At 49.4% G+C, this 17,657-nt stretch overlaps 20 protein-coding genes across 20 annotated transcripts; 14 read left to right on the top strand and 6 right to left on the bottom strand.

Moving 5' to 3' along the window:
- Window positions 1–7: 7 nt before the first annotated feature.
- ECU11_0890 (methionine--tRNA ligase MES1) lies at window positions 8–1,660 on the top strand (the record flags this gene model as incomplete). The annotated part of the gene is made up of 1 exon (NM_001042228.1): window positions 8–1,660. The coding sequence occupies one exon, from the start codon at window positions 8–10 to the stop codon at window positions 1,658–1,660; it is 1,653 nt and encodes a 550-aa protein (NP_586395.1).
- A 40-nt stretch (window positions 1,661–1,700) lies between these two features.
- On the top strand, window positions 1,701–4,412 carry ECU11_0900 (uncharacterized protein; the record flags this gene model as incomplete). Its single annotated transcript, NM_001042229.1, has 1 exon — window positions 1,701–4,412. The coding sequence occupies one exon, from the start codon at window positions 1,701–1,703 to the stop codon at window positions 4,410–4,412; it is 2,712 nt and encodes a 903-aa protein (NP_586396.1).
- Window positions 4,413–4,439: 27 nt separating this feature from the next.
- Window positions 4,440–5,420, bottom strand: ECU11_0910 (uncharacterized protein; the record flags this gene model as incomplete). The annotated part of the gene is made up of 1 exon (NM_001042230.1): window positions 4,440–5,420. The coding sequence occupies one exon, from the start codon at window positions 5,418–5,420 to the stop codon at window positions 4,440–4,442; it is 981 nt and encodes a 326-aa protein (NP_586397.1).
- Window positions 5,421–5,480: 60 nt separating this feature from the next.
- Window positions 5,481–5,957, top strand: ECU11_0920 (uncharacterized protein; the record flags this gene model as incomplete). The annotated part of the gene is made up of 1 exon (NM_001042231.1): window positions 5,481–5,957. The coding sequence occupies one exon, from the start codon at window positions 5,481–5,483 to the stop codon at window positions 5,955–5,957; it is 477 nt and encodes a 158-aa protein (NP_586398.1).
- Window positions 5,958–6,021: 64 nt separating this feature from the next.
- On the top strand, window positions 6,022–6,873 carry ECU11_0930i (translation initiation factor eIF2 subunit alpha; the record flags this gene model as incomplete). Its single annotated transcript, NM_001042232.1, has 1 exon — window positions 6,022–6,873. The coding sequence occupies one exon, from the start codon at window positions 6,022–6,024 to the stop codon at window positions 6,871–6,873; it is 852 nt and encodes a 283-aa protein (NP_586399.1).
- Window positions 6,874–6,921: 48 nt separating this feature from the next.
- On the top strand, window positions 6,922–7,131 carry ECU11_0935 (uncharacterized protein; the record flags this gene model as incomplete). Its single annotated transcript, NM_001415285.1, has 1 exon — window positions 6,922–7,131. The coding sequence occupies one exon, from the start codon at window positions 6,922–6,924 to the stop codon at window positions 7,129–7,131; it is 210 nt and encodes a 69-aa protein (NP_001402553.1).
- Window positions 7,132–7,169: 38 nt separating this feature from the next.
- Window positions 7,170–7,499, bottom strand: ECU11_0940 (rRNA processing protein; the record flags this gene model as incomplete). The annotated part of the gene is made up of 1 exon (NM_001042233.1): window positions 7,170–7,499. The coding sequence occupies one exon, from the start codon at window positions 7,497–7,499 to the stop codon at window positions 7,170–7,172; it is 330 nt and encodes a 109-aa protein (NP_586400.1).
- A 66-nt stretch (window positions 7,500–7,565) lies between these two features.
- ECU11_0950 (uncharacterized protein) lies at window positions 7,566–8,474 on the top strand (the record flags this gene model as incomplete). The annotated part of the gene is made up of 1 exon (NM_001042234.1): window positions 7,566–8,474. One exon carries the CDS (start codon window positions 7,566–7,568, stop codon window positions 8,472–8,474), a length of 909 nt encoding a protein of 302 aa, NP_586401.1.
- A 53-nt stretch (window positions 8,475–8,527) lies between these two features.
- ECU11_0960 (uncharacterized protein) lies at window positions 8,528–9,517 on the bottom strand (the record flags this gene model as incomplete). Its single annotated transcript, NM_001042235.1, has 1 exon — window positions 8,528–9,517. The coding sequence occupies one exon, from the start codon at window positions 9,515–9,517 to the stop codon at window positions 8,528–8,530; it is 990 nt and encodes a 329-aa protein (NP_586402.1).
- A 45-nt stretch (window positions 9,518–9,562) lies between these two features.
- ECU11_0970 (uncharacterized protein) lies at window positions 9,563–9,934 on the top strand (the record flags this gene model as incomplete). The annotated part of the gene is made up of 1 exon (NM_001042236.1): window positions 9,563–9,934. One exon carries the CDS (start codon window positions 9,563–9,565, stop codon window positions 9,932–9,934), a length of 372 nt encoding a protein of 123 aa, NP_586403.1.
- Window positions 9,935–9,996: 62 nt separating this feature from the next.
- Window positions 9,997–10,632, top strand: ECU11_0980 (uncharacterized protein; the record flags this gene model as incomplete). Its single annotated transcript, NM_001042237.1, has 1 exon — window positions 9,997–10,632. One exon carries the CDS (start codon window positions 9,997–9,999, stop codon window positions 10,630–10,632), a length of 636 nt encoding a protein of 211 aa, NP_586404.1.
- Window positions 10,633–10,701: 69 nt separating this feature from the next.
- ECU11_0990 (uncharacterized protein) lies at window positions 10,702–11,199 on the top strand (the record flags this gene model as incomplete). Its single annotated transcript, NM_001042238.1, has 1 exon — window positions 10,702–11,199. The coding sequence occupies one exon, from the start codon at window positions 10,702–10,704 to the stop codon at window positions 11,197–11,199; it is 498 nt and encodes a 165-aa protein (NP_586405.1).
- A 65-nt stretch (window positions 11,200–11,264) lies between these two features.
- ECU11_1000 (uncharacterized protein) lies at window positions 11,265–11,549 on the top strand (the record flags this gene model as incomplete). Its single annotated transcript, NM_001042239.2, has 1 exon — window positions 11,265–11,549. The coding sequence occupies one exon, from the start codon at window positions 11,265–11,267 to the stop codon at window positions 11,547–11,549; it is 285 nt and encodes a 94-aa protein (NP_586406.2).
- A 28-nt stretch (window positions 11,550–11,577) lies between these two features.
- ECU11_1010 (uncharacterized protein) lies at window positions 11,578–11,976 on the top strand (the record flags this gene model as incomplete). The annotated part of the gene is made up of 1 exon (NM_001042240.1): window positions 11,578–11,976. One exon carries the CDS (start codon window positions 11,578–11,580, stop codon window positions 11,974–11,976), a length of 399 nt encoding a protein of 132 aa, NP_586407.1.
- Window positions 11,977–12,021: 45 nt separating this feature from the next.
- On the bottom strand, window positions 12,022–13,080 carry ECU11_1020 (Pbp1p-like protein; the record flags this gene model as incomplete). The annotated part of the gene is made up of 1 exon (NM_001042241.1): window positions 12,022–13,080. The coding sequence occupies one exon, from the start codon at window positions 13,078–13,080 to the stop codon at window positions 12,022–12,024; it is 1,059 nt and encodes a 352-aa protein (NP_586408.1).
- An 83-nt stretch (window positions 13,081–13,163) lies between these two features.
- On the top strand, window positions 13,164–14,441 carry ECU11_1030 (uncharacterized protein; the record flags this gene model as incomplete). The annotated part of the gene is made up of 1 exon (NM_001042242.1): window positions 13,164–14,441. The coding sequence occupies one exon, from the start codon at window positions 13,164–13,166 to the stop codon at window positions 14,439–14,441; it is 1,278 nt and encodes a 425-aa protein (NP_586409.1).
- Window positions 14,442–14,457: 16 nt separating this feature from the next.
- Window positions 14,458–14,871, bottom strand: ECU11_1040 (uncharacterized protein; the record flags this gene model as incomplete). The annotated part of the gene is made up of 1 exon (NM_001042243.2): window positions 14,458–14,871. The coding sequence occupies one exon, from the start codon at window positions 14,869–14,871 to the stop codon at window positions 14,458–14,460; it is 414 nt and encodes a 137-aa protein (NP_586410.2).
- A 96-nt stretch (window positions 14,872–14,967) lies between these two features.
- ECU11_1050 (Ptr2p-like protein) lies at window positions 14,968–16,401 on the top strand (the record flags this gene model as incomplete). Its single annotated transcript, NM_001042244.1, has 1 exon — window positions 14,968–16,401. The coding sequence occupies one exon, from the start codon at window positions 14,968–14,970 to the stop codon at window positions 16,399–16,401; it is 1,434 nt and encodes a 477-aa protein (NP_586411.1).
- Window positions 16,402–16,515: 114 nt separating this feature from the next.
- Window positions 16,516–17,084, top strand: ECU11_1060 (uncharacterized protein; the record flags this gene model as incomplete). Its single annotated transcript, NM_001415286.1, has 2 exons — window positions 16,516–16,911; window positions 16,935–17,084. 2 exons carry the CDS (start codon window positions 16,516–16,518, stop codon window positions 17,082–17,084), a joined length of 546 nt encoding a protein of 181 aa, NP_001402251.1.
- Window positions 17,085–17,170: 86 nt separating this feature from the next.
- On the bottom strand, window positions 17,171–17,401 carry ECU11_1065 (uncharacterized protein; the record flags this gene model as incomplete). Its single annotated transcript, NM_001415287.1, has 1 exon — window positions 17,171–17,401. One exon carries the CDS (start codon window positions 17,399–17,401, stop codon window positions 17,171–17,173), a length of 231 nt encoding a protein of 76 aa, NP_001402554.1.
- Window positions 17,402–17,657: the final 256 nt, after the last annotated feature.

Here is a 17,657-nt window from a genome sequence, read left to right on the forward strand (position 1 = left end):
CCCTCCAATGAAGAAGTTCATAACAAGCGCTTTACCTTATGTGAACAACCAGCCACACCTTGGAAACATCATAGGGAGTGTCCTTAGTGGAGACGTGTACAGCAGATACTGCAAGAAGAAAGGAGAGGTCTCTGTGTACATCTGCGGAACGGACGAGTATGGGACGGCCATCGAGATGGAGGCCATCTCGCAGGGCGTGACTCCTTTGGAGATATGCGAGAAGAACAGGAAACTCCACAAGCAGGTCTACGACTGGTTTAACATTGACTTTGACTACTTTGGTTTTACATCCTCGGCCACCCACACAGGGCTGGTGCAGGATCTTTTCATGAAGATGTATGACAACGGGCACTTCAGTGAGGTGGAGATTGAGCAGTTCTACTGTGAGCACTGTGGGCTGTTTCTTGCCGACAGATTTATTGTTGGGGAATGCAAGTTCTGTGGCGATGGGCGGGCAAGGGGCGACCAGTGCGATTCGTGCGGACATACATACAACTCTCTCGAGCTTCTGTCGCCAAGGTGCTCGATATGCAGCTCTTCCCCTGTTGTAAGAGCAACCACGCACCTGTTTTTTGACCTGGAGGCATTCAGGCCAAGTCTTGAGGAGCTATATAGGACAAATGGACACCTATGGAGCCAGAATGCACAGAACATATTCAGGCAGTGGATTTCGATGGAGTTCTACCCAAGATGCATGACAAGAGACCTTAAGTTTAACTGGGGCGTTCCTGTTCCACTGGAGAAGTTCAAAGAAAAGGTTTTCTATGTCTGGTTTGATGCACCGATAGGATACCTCACGTTTCTGAAGGAGCTTGTTGGAGAGGATTTTGGGGAGTGGTGCAAGGATGCAGAGCTTGTGCAGTTTATGGGAAAGGACAATGTGGCATTCCACACGGTGATCTTCCCTGCAATGCTCTATGCAACTGGAGAGAAGTATCCGGTGGTCAGAAGGCTATCTGCAACGGAGTACCTGCAGTTTGAAAACGAGAAGTTCTCGAAGAGCAGGAGACATGGGATTTTTGGGCTGGATCTTGTTGGAGGAGGTCTTGGGAAGTCCTGCATGTGGAGATACTACCTGCTGAAAATACGTCCCGAGTCGACAAAGGACTCGAACTTCACGTTTTCAGACTTCCGGCAGTCTGTCACGGCAGACTTGATCAACAACCTTGGAAATTTTGTGAACCGGGTGCTGAAATACATCCAGTCCAAATGCAACTCAAGGGTATCGTTACTTGAGCTTGATAGCGGGGACAAGAAGTGCATTGAAGATGTGAATGAGCTATACTGCAAGTACAAAGCAAAGATGGAGGAGATAAAGCTGAGAGAGGCACTGCAGGTTGTGATGGAGATTTGCAGGCGAGGAAACGAGTATATCCAGGAGGGTGTTCGGAGCAGGGATAGAAAGGGGCATTTCTTCTGCCTTGGGTTTAGTATTATTGGGCTGGTGGGGACTCTCTTGCATCCCTTCATTCCCGTTACCTCGCTGGAGATACTAAGGATGTGTAATCTTGAAGAGACTATGTTTCCTGAGTCTATGAGGATAGTTGATGGACATACGATGGGGAGCGACATTCGCCCTCTGTTTGAAGACTTTACCACTGAACAGATTGAGGAAATGAAGAGGTACGATCGGCCCCAAAGTACTGGGTGTTCTAAATAAACTGTCTTCTATTTGTTTTGAAGCATCTGTATCCTTGTGAATGGAGGACAAGGGTGAGGATTCGAGAAGATCGACGAAAAAGGCGTCTGTATGGGACGAGGACAGAAATGCGTCCCGGGGGAATGTGAGCAGGTGGGAGGTTACACCAAGGACGGCAACGCAATCTAAGCGATTGAAGTGGGACCAGACGCCGCTTGGGTACATCAGAGTGGAAGACGACCTGTGGAGCGGAACTAGGATGGATCCTGGGGCAATTTGGGACATGGAATACAGAGACTCGATGAGAAGCGCCGAGTACTCCGAGATGTCTCTGAGAGAGATAAACATGTGCTTGCCTGCTAGAGGGTACAAGAGATATGACTTTCACGGATATGCTGGAAACGGGGAACTGAGTGTGGAGGATTTACCTGATGTTGCCGACGACGAGAAGGACTTCTTCATGCCTTTGCTTGAGGACAGGGGTGGAGATGAAGTCGACGTGTACAGGGGCATACTGCTTGTGAAGAATGGAGGGAAAAGGATGAGGATGGAAGGCCTTAGGATACTGAGGAAAAAGGAGGTGAACCGCGTGCTTGAGAAGGTACTTCTCATGGCAATGAGTCTTGAGCTTGATGATAAAGGTAAGGAGAAGGTGGTTGGACTACTCCTGTCCCTTCTAGACGGTGTGGACATGGGAAAGGTGAGGTATGTGAAGGAGATACTGTTTGTGGTGGGGTCATACTCCTATTTCCCCTCCCTTAAGAGGATGTGCATGCCTGTGCTTACCCTGGTTTATAGATGCGGATTTGGCTTCTCTGTTAGCAGCATTGAAGGGGACTTCACAAGCAAGGAGCCCTATGTAAGAGAAGTGGTTGGGAGCGTGGTAGGCACCTTTATAGACCACTTTAGAATGGAGGAGGTCAACTCCCTTCTGGAATCTCTGGCAGGAAGCCGAAGCAGCGAGGGCAGAAGAACCTGCATAAGGTGCGCCACAAAAATCTGCGAATTTTCTGGCAGAAGCCGCATGTCCTACGTAGGGCCGGTGTTGAAGATTCTCAGTAAGCTTGTTAAGGATAGAAGTAGATTTATAAGGATGGATGCAGCCAATGCAATGTCCTACGTGTTCAAGCTTGTGGGTCCACTGAGGACAGGCCAAATGGACGAGATATTCTGTCTTCTCAAGGAAGAGGCCTCACAATCTGGAAGCATTGAATTTGTCTCGCTGCTGAATGCCATGTCTTATTTATGCCATGACAGCAGGGAGCACTCGGAGGTAGTGTTTAGCCTACTGAAGACCTCCAAGGAAAAGGGAATTCCGGATCTCAAGGTTTTCGAGAGAATCTGCGACAAGGTCGGCACGGATGACGCCTGGAAATACTTTGACCAGGTATCATGCATTCTTTTTTCTCCAAAGGGAAGAGAAAGTGCAGGCCTGGCCTCCAGTATTTGCGCAAAAATGGGCAGCGACCCCAGAGTGTCCAGAAAGATTCTAGAATACTATAGTGATCCTCCAAATGCGGGGCTGGCCTCGAGAATATTTAGTAGGATCCCGAGGCTAGGATTTGGAGAGTCTGAAGTGGAAAGATACTACAGGAGCATATGCAATGCCCTTGCACATGACGACACCACAGTTGGACTTGTGCTCCCGCTGGTATCCAAGGAGTTTTTGGGCCAGAAACACACGTCGATGCTCATTTCCGAATCGCTCAAGCTCCTGAGAAGCCCTCCACCGGATGCTCGGATTAGAGGCCTTAAGACGATGGGAAGTCTTGCAAAGATCCTGAGTACAAAGGAACTGGCCTACTGTGGAAATATTCTGATGGAGAACATAGACGGAGATGACCAGGAGACCCTACCCTTCGTTCTTAAGGCAATATGCAGCATATACAACAGCCATAGGTTCAGACCAGCGTCTGGGATTATCCCAAGCATCCTCCCGATTCTGAAGTCCAAAGAGCAGAAGATTGTTGCATCTGGAGTGGCGCTTCTCCATACAATATGCATGAACTCTCCCGAGGAGTGCGAAAAGATCGGCGTGAGGGAGTGGATGAGAATATCCTATGGACTAGTTGACTCGCTGGTCTCTTGGAATAAGGAAATGAGAAGGAATGCCACCGAATCTCTGGGGTGCATCTCCCGGATAGTTGGTCCCCAGGAGATACTGGACATTCTAATGGATGGCCTTGAGTCCGAAGACAGGCATCAAAGGACGGGGTCCTCACTCGGTATCTCGGTTGTGGGAGAGTACAACGGGCTGTTTTCTGTTCTCCCGACCCTTCTGTCGGACTACGAAACTCCAAATGCCTTTGTGCAGCAGGGGATACTCAGGGCCATGTGTCACTTTTTCCAAAGAACACATCAGGCATCTTTGAAGTACGTACACTCGATGCTTCCCATGATTGAGGATGCGATGACAGACGAAGATCCGTCATACCGAAGTCTTGGGATGAATCTTATCAGGCATATAGTTCTGAACCATCCACCGGCAACCATGGACATAGAGCTTGCAATCCACCTGCTCAACTTGATTTGGGCAAACATCCTTGATCCCATTCCAACGGTGCAACAATCCTTTGACGAGTGCATGGAGTCCTTTGCCACAGTACTCTCGTCGCAGGCCATGTATAAATACGTGCAGCAGGGTCTTTTCCATCCGTCAAGCACAGTCCGAAAAAGATATTGCACTGTTCTGGAGATAATGGAGCACTTTGACAGCACCACCCTCTCACAGTGCCTTTCCGTGGAGGAGGAGCTTCCTGAACTTGCAAGATAAATTCCAATAAATGACTCTTTTATTACCTCACCCGGGACTATAGCAGAATGCCTCAGCTGCCTCTCCATTTGCGTGCCTAGTTCTTGTCCGAACAAGCCTCTTGAAGATCCTCAAGGTGTTCCTTTCTCTGGATATGGAGGCATTAATCTTTTCGTTGTACTCGCTCTCTGTGTATCCAAAGGGCAGCTCAGCTAGGAACTTCTTGTCCACCTGCGGCACACTTTCGTTGATTATGATGTGCGATCTGTTGAAGTCCTTTCTGTTGGAGTACTTGATTCCCTCCACAACGTTTCTTACGGTGTTGCTCTTTGTTTTGATCACCTCCAGCCCAGGCCCGGCCCACTCTCCCCATCCAGGAAGAACAACCTCCTCTACCCTCGGTGCCTCTCTGTTCACAATCTCCCTCTTCTCCTCTTCGAAGACCCTTTCGTTATCAGCGGCGTCGTCCTTAAATGCAAGCCTGACTAGCTCCTCCTGTGTGCCTTCCTCTACCTCCTCGTCTCCCCCAAAGCTAAGTATAGGCGTCTTTTCGTCGTCCTCCACCTCTATCTCCTTTAGAAGTATGTCTGGGACTCCTCCATGTCTTTTGTCTTCGCTGCCCAGATGGTTTTCCTGTGTGTTCTCCTCTTCGGGCATCTTACTCTTGAGTCTGCCCTGTCTTCGGATCCTCCTGTACGCCTTGCTTTTGATCCTCTTGATTCTCCTCATCTTCCTATCAAACTCGTACTTGAAGTTCTTCTCAAAGACTACTGCCCCCGGCTCCCTTGCCTTCTCTCCGTGGAGGATCCTATCCATAGACTTCTCCAAGCTTGTCAACGGGGTAATCTCATAGAAGTCCTCCTCCCTCTTCCTAGGCGCCTTCTTCCTCCTTTGCTCAACTACATCGAAGACCTCCTCTCTCACTGCTGCATACACGGCGTCCTGCCCCTCTCCAAGCTCGCCAACATCAATTCTATCTCCCTCCTCAAACTTGACAAGATCTGCAACAGAAATCTTGCTTGCCGCCATGGGCTTCGAGGATAGGCCCTACATCAACTTTTCACCAGGAAAATAATCCCAGGCACCCAGATGGAATACTACAGCCCAGATGACATTCTACTTGGCGAGTCGAGGATACAGGTTACGTTCAAGCACAAAATACGGAACTTCGGGTTTCTTGGACCGAGACCCAAGATCCTTCCGGAGAATAGAAGAGTAGAAGTCCCGTATTTCCTGGTCAGCTTTCTCCTGAGGAATGGCCATTGCGAGCTGGGAGAAGGCTTTCTGAAGGAGTCCCTGCTGGAGGACATCAGGGCAAAGCCCTCTACAGTTGATCTGAGGTCGGTGTGTCCCTACTTCTTCTATCTGTACGCCATGCTGCTTGGAGAGGGGGCAGGCCTGCCAGAGTTCTTCTATGAAAGAGTGGGAGACTACTCATCTCTTGTTCTCAAGAAAACGTTTTCTGAGGACGATGTGTGGAGGCTTGATATGGTGGAGAGGAGCCTTGTTGTGGGCAGCAGAAGAAGGTTTCAGAGGTTCTGCGCCTTTCTTGTTGCTAGACACTAGAAGTCACCTGGGTCTGGCATGTTGCCAGTGTCCTTGGAATAAAATAACTCGAAAATATTTGGCCATGCTGAGATACGAGTGTAGACTCCATTCCAGGAAGTATCCCAGAGAGGGGGAGATTGTCATAGGAAGGGTTGTGTCAATAGGAGGAGAGGGATTGACCCTGAACCTTCTGGAATACGGGGACCTGGAGGGACTTGTGCTGCTGGGAGAGCTCTCGAAGAGGAGGGTGAGGAGCATACAGCAGGTGACCAAGGTTGGAAATATCGAGATATGCAATGTTCTGAAAGTCGACGAGGGAAGGGGGTACATAGACCTGAGCATGTCGAAGGTCACCGAGAATGAGAAGAGTGAGTGCAGAGAGACCAGTGCAAAAAACAAGCTTGCATACCATATTATGGTCAAGGCAGCAAAGAGGCTGGGGATGGAAGTATCTGAGCTATATGAAAGGATGGGGTACGACAAGGAGGAGGAGTTTGGGTCCCTGTATTACTTCTTTGCGAGAGTCAAGGATAATGGAGACATCATGGACGACGATGCAATTGGGGTAACCATCAAGAAGCTGATCAGAGAGCAGTTCCAGGCTTCCACATATAAGGTCCGTGCAGACATCGATGTTGTATGCTCGTCAAGGGGAGGCATAGTTTCCATAAAGAAGGTGTTCAGCGATGCCCTGAGGCTGGATCCAAGGCTTGAGTTCTGCCTGATCAAGACACCCACGTATTCTGTGACGCGTGTATCTAGCAACAAGGACAAGGCATATGAAGTAGTGCGGGAAGCATGCAATGTTCTGATTTCAAACATTCAGAAGGAGGGAGGGACTGCCACGGTGATAAGCCAGCCCAAGCTGTATGGTGAGAAGTCGAGATACAACCTGCTGAACTTTGAAGAGAACGAGGAGTCTTCCTCGGAGTAACGCCCTGTCGCTTTGCATTGCGGTAATAAAGTTTTTTGCCACCCTTCCATGGATAGAAAGTTCATGTCCAGCGGGGTGTTTCAGTTCCTGGACGAGGTATATGAACAGAGGGGCCCTCTGTTCGACTACGGCACCCTGGTAGGAAGTGGAGAGCTAGCCTTTGACGAAGCACTGGTGTCAGATGGCGCAAGCCTCCGTAGCGTCCTTAAGAAAGCCGGAAAGACAAAGCGCTCGAGGGACGGTCTAATGGATTGGTAAGAATGTTTAGTGTATCGAAATGGCAGTCCATTCGTGAACTACTCAAGTGTCTCAAGTACTTTCCTTAGGGTGTCGCTTCCATCCATTTCTAGAAAGACACAGGTAAATCCATTTGGAATGGAAGATTTACTCCTGACAAAGACATACTTGGTGCCTCTGTCCTCACAGAGTGCAGGGAGGTGGGTGATCAGGTCCATGGGTGTTGTGTCGGCGGTTAGAACTAGCAGGCCCTTTGACCCCTCGAGGACACGCTTCTGGCATTTCTTGATTCCTGTGGCCAGGCCCCCGCGCTCTGCCTGGCTCCTCACCAGCTTGGCTATCATCTCCTCGGTGGACTCTGATGCCAACGGGCTTGCTATTGGGATCATTTCTGGGCAAATTTTTGTGGAAAATATGAAGAGAGAGGATGATATACGGAATAACCAGAGCCCCTCATGGCCCCGAAGAACTTTATGACTGCCAAGGAAAAGGACTATGTCGCCGAGTGTCTGAGGAGAAACATGCGGTATTTCCGGTCTGATATCGACTATGCATCCCTCCTTGATCCCCGCCAAGGGAAGATTGAGATGAGGTGTGATGATGGGGAGCCGAGGAGGAGTATCAACTTGGTATTTGGCAAGGAGAGCAGGAAGTCTGCGAGAAGGCCAAGGCCGTTTTGTGGTGCGGACGTGCAGAGCACCAAGGAGCCCCTCCGAAGCATGTTTCTTGTAGACGAATTGATTGACTTGTACACGGTTAGAAGGTACTGCAAGCTTTCCGACGAAGACCTGAAGGAAAATATCGGGCTCCTCAGATCCAGGCTTCTCTCTGGCTTCGATATGTATATCTCCACCACAAAGTTCCTTAGGTTTCTCGGCGAGTACCTTCCCTTTGTAGAAGAAGATGAGAGGAAGGAAATCATGGCTCTGCTTCAGAAGACATTCCATCTAGTCAAGGATGTGGACGAGTTCTACAGCTCCATTGGGGCTTTGATAAGTGCCATGCCGGAGACTTCCGAAGCAGAACTGGAGGCTGGATTTGTATCTACATTCCTCTTTTTTCCAAGCGGGGTGATTCTGGCGACCTCTTTGCTTATACGGAACGAAGGCTTGTGCGATGTGTTCTACAGGACCGTTCTCGCCGAGCCGAGCTGGCCGTTTACGAGGGGCAGATACGGATGGCAACTCCTCTCTGTCATGATCTCGATGGTGGATGAGGAGAAGCAGAAGTCCATTGTGAAGAGAGCAAAGCCCTACCTATTGGAGATTGCCAGGAGTCCTAGTAAAGGCGAAATAGATAGTGCCAGAGTGTTCCTAGACACAATAGGGGTCAGGATGGAAGACCTTATAGGGAGGAGCGGATAGCTGCACAAACCCAGGGAATTGGCATTTAGAGATAAATTCTTACAGTGGTTTGTTTAATCGACATTTTTCCTTTTGGAAAGGCTGAGCCTGTCTTCTCTATACGAGCACCCTTGGAGTCCAGCGCTGGAGGCGTCCCTACGAGCCTCATGCTCAAAGTATTTGCTCCCTACAACCTGCTCCACAGTTATTCTTTTGGAGGGGTCGAGGCAAAGCATCTTGCTGACCAACTCGACTGCGGACGCATCATGCTTCCTGATGATGCCTTCTATTCTCCGGGGAGACTGGGGAAGCCTGAAGTTGCGGAATCCAGGGAGGTCCTGCACTCCTGGATAGCTGTTTTCGTTGATGGATCCGCATGCATGGATAACCATCTCCAGCTGCAGCATCTCCGTGCTTCCCTGGAATATCATGTGCCCCAGATACATCTCGGTTAGTATGCACCCCAATGACCAGATGTCCACAGCATACGTGTAGCTGGAGGACCCCAAGAGTATCTCCGGGGCCCTGTACCACAAAGTGACCATTCCTGGGGTGTATGCTCCTGTCTTTGTTGTGTACCTTGCCATCCCAAAGTCTGCGATGCTTGCATTCAGCTTTTGGTCCAGAAGAATGTTTGCACTCTTCAGGTCTCTGTGCATGATTCCCTTGCTGTGGATGTAGCACACTCCCTGAGCAATCTGATAGAATATGTGCTTGATCTCGCTGCATGTCATCTTGTTGCTTCTTATGAATCTGTTCAGATCATATGGAAAGTATGGGAACACCATGTAGATATCTCCGCCAGGCTCGACAACAACCTCTATGAGTCTTACTATGCTTGGATGGCCCATTGCCCGCAGAACCTGGACCTCCCTGATCGTTGTCACCGACAATCCCTCCTTTTCCTTGCTTACCTTCTTCAGTGCATATCTGGCCCTTCCCTTTCTTGCAAGAATAACCTGTCCGAAGGTGCCTTCCCCGATGATTCTTATCTTCTCGTACTCCATCTTGGTTGCAGTGAACCGTCTGTGTGCCAAGATCTCCCCTTCCTCAGCAGGCTCCATCGCCTGGGTGGAGATGCAATAAGTTTTATTGTTGCAGGCGCCCCAATGGTGGGGAAAAGAGATGGGCAGATCCTAATGAGGGAGATTGGAAGGGCAGATCCGTTGCTCAAAGATCTCCTTTATGTGTCCAGCTTTGCCTCTGTATATCGCCACGCCAATGGCGAGTGGAACAAGCTGAACATCGAGGGGACTTTTGTGATGTATACCAGAGCATTGTGTCCTCCTGTTGGAATCCATGTCTTTAACAGAAAGAGTCTGAAAGACTTCACCCTCTATTTGACAAAGGACATCCGTTTTGGAGTGAAGGGAAACTTCATGACCCTGAGCGACGACGAGAGTGGCGAGGTCTATGGGCTTTGGCTCCACAGCGACGCCCACCCTGGGGAAGTTCTGAGGTGCTTGGAAGAGCTTCTGTGACTCCTGGATGTCTATCTTGTGTATCCTGCCAAATAATTAAAGTAGAAAGCCGTAGCCCTACAATGGCGATTCTTTACACACAGATAGTGAAGCTCCCCGACCACAGGATACTGTCAGGCGAGTATTCCCCGCAGAGCAACTCCCTCAGGCCTGGAAACGACATTGTCAAGGAGCTCCGGGACACCATCAAGTCTATTCCCAGCGGTGGGACAACATCATTCTACACATTCAACTCATCCGACACAAGATTTGTCTTCTACTTTAAGATGGGCTCTGGGATTGTTTTTGCGGTGATTAGCGACAAGTACACCTCGTCGAAGCTGGCCTCTGGATATATGGACCAGGTTGTGGAGAGCTTCATGAAGATATATACAGACAATCCGAAGACAACATACTACACCTTTGACCCGACGATCAAGATGCTTTCTGACAGGTTCAACAGAGACTCGAACTATGCACAGGGAATGGCGGTTGTTGAGGAGACCAAGGGGCTTCTGGCAGAGTCTCTGAACATGATCATAAAGAGGGACGAGAACATAAACAACCTGAAAGGCCTTGCCAGCAGGATGACTGTTGAGGCACAGATGATGCAGAAGAACATCCAGAGGATGCATCTGAAAAGCATGCTGAACAACTACTGGGCTTACGTGGTGTTTGCTGTTCTGCTTGTTCTTTTTGTGTACTACATAACCCATTAAATAGTTTCCAAAAGTTGGATTGTTTCTGTTGTCCCTATGAGAAATCTCCCTTGGCCTTTCCCTTGAACAATGGAGGCAGAGAGTCCGAAGGAGAGGGTGCAAGGTGTGTCTGGAGAGAGCTGGGATCCAGAGCGCGGTGTGAAGGAGAGGGAGGATACGTCCTCGAAGAAAGGAAAGGGTGTGGACATACCCCAGGTTCTGGTGTCCCAGTCGTGTGCTGCTAGAGAGTGTGCAAAGGATGAAATCAGAAAGTTTACCAAAGTTCCTGTGGAGATAGACACGGTTGGAGGAAAGCCATTAGTGTTCATGATGTGGGCATCTGAGGAGAAGCCTGTGCACAGAAAAAGGCTCCATGCCGAGGCGTCTAGAGATGTCTTCGGATGTGAATCCTGCGAAGAGGTGTTCGACTCCTTCAAGAAGCTTCAGCTTCACAAGGCCCAGCACAAAGGTACCTCCACAGAGCCTAGCAATTCTCTCTTTTGCCCTGTTTGCAAGAAGACATTTGATGAGAAGCGCAAGTTGATGCTTCACTCCAGGTATCATAAGATAGATAAAGATGGCCGATGAATTGTGGGGCAGAAAGTGGTGGGTGCTTTTGTATCAGACCGAAGATCATTCATGCCAGACACACCATGATGCCAGGACACTGCTCAGAGGAGGAGGCAGAGGCAATCGTCATGGAGCTCTTTAACATTGGAAAGCACAGAAACCCCGAGTTCCTGTGTGTATTTCCGGGAAGGGGGTTGGAGGCTAAGAGAGTGGAGGCAGAAAGATGTTGCATATGTCTTGAGGACATTATGGGATCCAGGGCCGCGGTTAAGTGCGGGCATGCCTTCCACTCAAAGTGCATTTACTCGTGGCTCGAGGTCAAGAGAACATGCCCGAGCTGCAGGGTGAGAGTAGAGTGGAATGTGTGAGACATTGTCTCAGTGCCTAAACCCCTGAATGCCAAAGGACAAGTATAACATCCTGGCAAAGACACGGTCAAGCACAGAAGGCTCTCCGGCAAAGGAAGGTGATCTGACACTGGAACTTGAGGCATCTCTGGTTCTCTCTGGAACAAAATACCCAGAGCCAAGGACCCGGATTGCATTCAGTTTTATATCCACATCCAAGCCCGGAGTAATCAGGCTTTTCTTTGTCACGATAACTCACTCTAGATCGAACAGGGAGTACTATGGATTCGATGCGTCTGAGAGCTGTGTGGTCATCTCCCCAGACAGACTAGAGGCTGGAAAGAGGTACGAGGCTTATGGAAGGCTTGGGAGGAAAGAGCCCAAGACTCTTTATTGCGTAGACGTCAAGGAGATATGCTACAGGAGGCTGTGCTACGAAATATTCTAGATCATTTAATTTACTCTTTCCAATAAATCTATCCGTAGAGGATGGTTACTTAGAAACAGGACTTTTTTTGGCTGCCTTCCTTACCGATGTTTTTCCAGGCTTCTGAACCTTCTTGGCAATGCTTTTCGCAGCCGCCTCCCAGTTAGGCCCTGTCCCCCACTTCAGCTCTCCCCCGCCAATGTCAAAGACACTCTTGAATTTCGATTTTATCATTTCGAGAAGATTTTTCGAAGAGTCAAACTTGGTGTGCATCCATCCATACCTCACACTCTTCTTGGGCTTTCCGTTCTTCCCCTCCTCCTGTCCACTCGAAGGTCCTTCGCTCTTGCTACTCACGGCTTTGCTTACAGCCTCGTCCTTCCTATTCTCTAGCAGAGAAAGACCCTCAATCTCTATCACCATCTTCCTCTTGGTACCATCGTCCGCAGGCTGCTTGGCTGCAGCAACTTTCTCCTGGCGCACCTCCATTGCAGACGCACTCTTGCTCTCTGCGCTCCTGCATTCCTCCCTAACCACGCTTGAGTAGATGTCTTCGTTTTCCACGCTATTTCCAAGCCCTCGTTCCTCAAGTCTGTGAGCATCCGTGGTTGCAGACAGCATTATTTCCTTCTCGATTCTTCTTGCCATCGAGACCTTGCTTTTGTACGACTCAGAGCTTTTGTCAAGAACCTCCATATACTCCTCTTCATCAAATCTGCTGTCTATATTGAAAAGCTTTGAGTTTGCCTCAAACTGGTTCCAGTCCTTGCATTCTTCTTCCAGGGATTTCTCAAGGTCGGCAGCCTTGGGCAGGACAGCCTCGGGCATTTCCTTTGGCCCTCCAGAGATTTCGGAATCTGTCCTGAACGAGGACCATCCAGAATCCTCCTTTGCCCCACTCCCCCTCTCGGATGCGTCCTTGCCTTTCTCCGCCTGCCTCCCGTTCATCTTCGTCACCGTGATTATGTCGCTTTCCGAAATGGAAATCGTAGGAAATACAACCCCAGGATTCGTCTCGAAGAACGCATTCTCTAACTTCACCTTCCCGTCCTCATTGGAAAGAAAGGCGCCTATTATCCTGCTTGGGTTGTTCTTGAAGCATATAGCAATCGTGTAATTATCCATCTGCTCCTAAGGGCTACCCAAGGTTTATTTTTCTTTCCGCACAAATTCCTGTGAATAAACATCGCCTTCTCCACCCACATTCTATGGACAGTAGCTTTTACGACCTGCAGGGAACTCTTGAGAAGAAAGGAATTCCCGAGTTTCCGTCTCTCCTGCCGCACGAGCTCAGAGACCCAGAGATGGCCCACTGCATAGAAAAGTTATATGGAAACGTGATCTGTGAGGTCTCCAGAAACAACGAGCTGATTCCGATTCTCTCTTCTGTAACTGCATTGCCTGCTAAGGTTGATCTGAAAGAGGTGGAGCGGGCCTTAGCGGGATACAGGCCAGTAAAGGGAGATTTCTTCAAGGCTGACCACAGTCTGCACTCCCGGCAGCCAGAAAGGGACGAGTGTCCGGGCTTTGTGACGGGGAGCGGAAACAAGATCGTTAAAAAGGAGCAGAGAGACAAAAATGAAGTAGACAAGGAGTGCAATGTAGAAAGCTACATAGTTGACAGGGTCCGAAATGAAATTCTTGAGAAGGCTGTGGATGTTGGATGGGACGATATAATCGGCCTGAGGGATGTCAAGAAGACAATCAACGAGATTGTCCTTTGGCCGATGCTGCGCCCAGACTTGTTTACAGGGCTCCGGGGTCCTCCCAGAGGCCTTCTCCTGTTCGGTCCTCCTGGAACAGGAAAGACCATGATAGGAAAGTGCATTGCAAGCCAGTGCAAGGCAACATTCTTCTCGATAAGCGCATCGTCCCTAACGTCGAAGTGGGTTGGAGAGGGAGAGAAGATGGTCAGGGCTCTGTTCCACCTTGCAAGGTCAATGCAGCCTTCTGTTGTGTTTATTGACGAAGTCGACTCGCTTCTATCCCAGAGGAGCGACAACGAAAACGAAGGGAGCAGAAGGATCAAGACGGAGTTTCTGGTCCAGTTTGATGGGGCTGCAACATCCAGCGGCGACAGGATTCTGGTTATCGGTGCAACAAACAGACCCCACGAGATCGATGAGGCGGCACGGCGCAGGCTGGTAAAAAGAATCTATGTTCCCTTGCCAGAGCATCTGGGTAGGAGGCAGATGGTGGAGCATCTGATCAAGGAATACAGAAACACACTTGGGCATGCAGACATGGATGAGGTGGCCAGAATGACAGAAGGATACTCTGGATCCGACATTTTTAATCTGTGCAGAGAAGCATCTCTGGAGCCTCTGAGAGAGATCGACGACATCAAGGACTTCAGAAGCGAAGACACAAGGCCGATTTCTCTCGAGGACTTCAGAAAAGCCACGAGGCAGATAAAGAAGAGTGTTTCCGAGAGGGATCTTGAGATCTATTCAGACTGGAACTCGAAGTTTGGGTCTGTATCCTAGGTCCTATCCAGCGGCTCTAGATGAAATCAGCAGAGCCTGGGTTTACCAGGCGGTAGCTTTCCCCTCCTGGTGCATGTCCCATCTGCACCTCCGAAAATAGAAGGATGGACTTCCTATTGACCATGGAGGCCTGCCTCAGGAATTCGTGCTCGAAGTTGTTAAACTCATAGCCAAGCAGTATAAATGTATTGAAACTATTCAAGTGGTCAACAACCGCCTGGAATGGCTTCTCCTCTTCTATCACAATCTTCACCCTGTCTCTAGATTTTCTCAGTAGCTTGAGTGAGGGCCGGATTTCAAGCTCTTTGTGGATAACTAGCGTGTCTGTGGTGTGTTGCAGGAGCGCGTATACTGCATCGACAGCATTCTCTGTAGGGCCACACTGGAATCTTATGTACTCACAGGAGAATCGCATTGGAAAGCCCTCCATCCTCCCGCTCACGAGGTTAGGGTCCTCCACTTCCATGTGCAAGTACCAGAAGAATCTAAAACCAGTTTCAGAAAAAAAATAAAGTGCTCTGTGCACATGACAATAATGAATGGAACGACGCTCTTTCTCATAATATGCAACGAGTTCTGCGAGAGGTTTTGCTTCTATGGACTGAAGTCTCTCTTGTTTTCCTTCACAAGGTCGGAGTACGGGTTCACCATAAAGGAGTCAACCGTAAATCTCCACTTCTTTATCTCCATGAGCTACCTATTTACTCTTTTTGGAGGGCTTCTATCAGACATGTTTCTGGGGAGATACAGCACCATTGTGCTGCTAAGCTCACTGTACCTCACGGGAACCTCGCTTCTCACGTATTGCTCTATTGTGTCCGGGTCTCCAGGACTGATGGTGGGAAGCCTGCTCATGATAGCTGTTGGAACAGGGGGAATCAAGCCCTGTGTTGCTGCATTTGGGGGAGACCAGTTTGGCCCTGATGACGCACAGGATCTCAGAAGGTTCTTCGACTTCTTCTACTTCGCAATAAACATCGGGAGCATGGTCTCCATGGTCTTGACCCCCACCATGTCGAGCGTTGGCTGTCTTGGAAAGCAGTCTTGCTATCCGCTGGCATTTGGAACGTCAAGCACGCTGCTCGGCGCCTCCATTCTTCTGTTCATCATCGGAAAAAGGTTTTATGTGATCAAGCCTGTGAGGAAGGAGCAGTTTTCAAGGACATTCCACTCCTTGGTGCAGAATCTGAAGGAGTTGTTCCGGAGGCAGTCCAGAGACAGTGAAAGGAAAACCCAGGGCACTTTAAAGACCGTGTCAGAGGCAGCCTGCATATCCCATGAGGAGGACGACAAGGAGAAGACCTTGAAGATACTGAGGATTCTGGGGCCTGCAGCATTCTTCTGGATGCTCTCCGACCAGCAGTCCTCCTCGTGGGTGGAGCAGGGAACGAAGATGGAGACACACCAAAGCATCCTTGGGTATGGAATGGATATCTTGCCTTCGCAGATGCAAGCATTCAACGCAGTGTTCATCCTGCTCTTCATTCCACTGTTCTCGAAAATGATCTATCCGCTGATGGGACTGGCGGGAGTTTTCTCGTCTCCAGAGGAAAAGATGGGGTTCGGGATTGCTCTTGCATCTCTCAGCTTCTTCTGCTCGGGATACCTGGAGTACAGAATAGGCCTACCTGCACCTGCAGGGCAAAGGCTGTCGATAATGTGGCAACTTCCTCAGTATGTTCTGATGACGGCAGGGGAAATAATGCTAAACGTGACCGGGATGGAGTACATGTATACAGAGGCGCCAGAGCCAATGAAGTCGCTAGTCTCGTCGATGTGGCTGCTGACAGTGACTGCAGGGAATCTCCTGGTGATGGTGCTGACGTTCCTGGATCCTGTGGCATTGTTTTCCTCGCGTGCCCATGACATGTGGAGCTTTGTGGCATACGGCACTGCAGGACTTCTTGCATCCAGGTGCATGTTCCAGGCATCAAAAGCTGCCAAAAGAAATAGAAAGTAATGCCTGCTGCATCCGGGAGATAGTGTGGACAAGGCCGGTCATTTCTTCCCGGCGAGACAACCGGTCCATAAGATTGGCCCCTCTAAGAGTATTTGGAAATCCAGGCACCCATAGATGATAAGAACAACATTCAAGACCCTGTGCCTTCTCCTTAACAACATCCTGCTACTGCTGGCAAGCTGCGTTCTGGGGGCCCTGATGTCCTCCGTGAGGGACTCCAGGAGCATATACAAGAATGCGAATAAACAGGTGACCTACATGCTACTTCTTGCAAATGCAGGCCTTGCCATCTTCACCCTCGTGATAGTCCAGAATCTCAACGACGTGTTTCTTCATCGGGTTCGGTCGCCGAGAGGCGTTGAGATGAAAATGAAGATCCTGTGGATAATACTCTCGATAGTAACGTTCTTCTACGGAGCCTTTCATCTGCCGCTGGTTGCATCGGACATGAACAGACTCATCGAGATGGATATCATGGCTCTGATGACCGTCGTGGTCTTCGTCCTACAGGTAAGTGGAAGTATTAATTTTAGATCGCCATGCTCTTTGTCGTATACTCGATGCACCCAGACCTGTTCGGAATCAAGCACAGCCAAGAGATCCAGAGATACATAGAAAGGGTTAAGGCCGAGCGCCGCGAGAATGAAGGGGTTGATGGCCAGCCCCTGGGCAGCGCCTTATAAGAATAAACCTCATTTTGCTTGACATTGACGGAACATTCTCCAAGTCGAACTAGAGATACAGGGACTTTATTAGATAAGCAGCCGTGCTAGGTGCTATGCCTCTCATCTATTTTCCTCCTAATTTTCGACAGAAAGCTACGGTACTTCAGCTGATCGCATACCGGCCACTTACAAGAGCTCCTATCCATCTCCCTCACCACAGTGCGGATCTTCTTGGCGATGTTCATTCTATATCTCTCTTCCCTCACTCCAAAGTCTTCTGCACGGGAGCCTATAAAGGTCACCTGAGAGTCCAGTGCCGTGAAATCGTGGCTCATCACAAGCTGCAAATAAAACTTTTTATTTATATTTATGTCTCAGAGATTAACAGCCATTTCCGACAAATGGAACAGTACTTATTTGGGCAAAATTAAGTCCTACTTTCCAACGCCAGAGCGCCTCGGGCTGGATCTTAGTTCCTCTCTGCCACTACTCTCCAGTATGCTTAATTAAATCAGATGCGCCCTTTGTTTACTTCAAACGGCCACCATTAGAAGCTAGGTTTCGATGTTTCAGAGGCATGTTATGATTCTC

The sequence above is a fragment of the Encephalitozoon cuniculi genome, chromosome XI, assembly GCF_000091225.2.
Source record: "Encephalitozoon cuniculi GB-M1 chromosome XI, complete sequence".
Taxonomy (NCBI): domain Eukaryota; kingdom Fungi; phylum Microsporidia; family Unikaryonidae; genus Encephalitozoon; species Encephalitozoon cuniculi.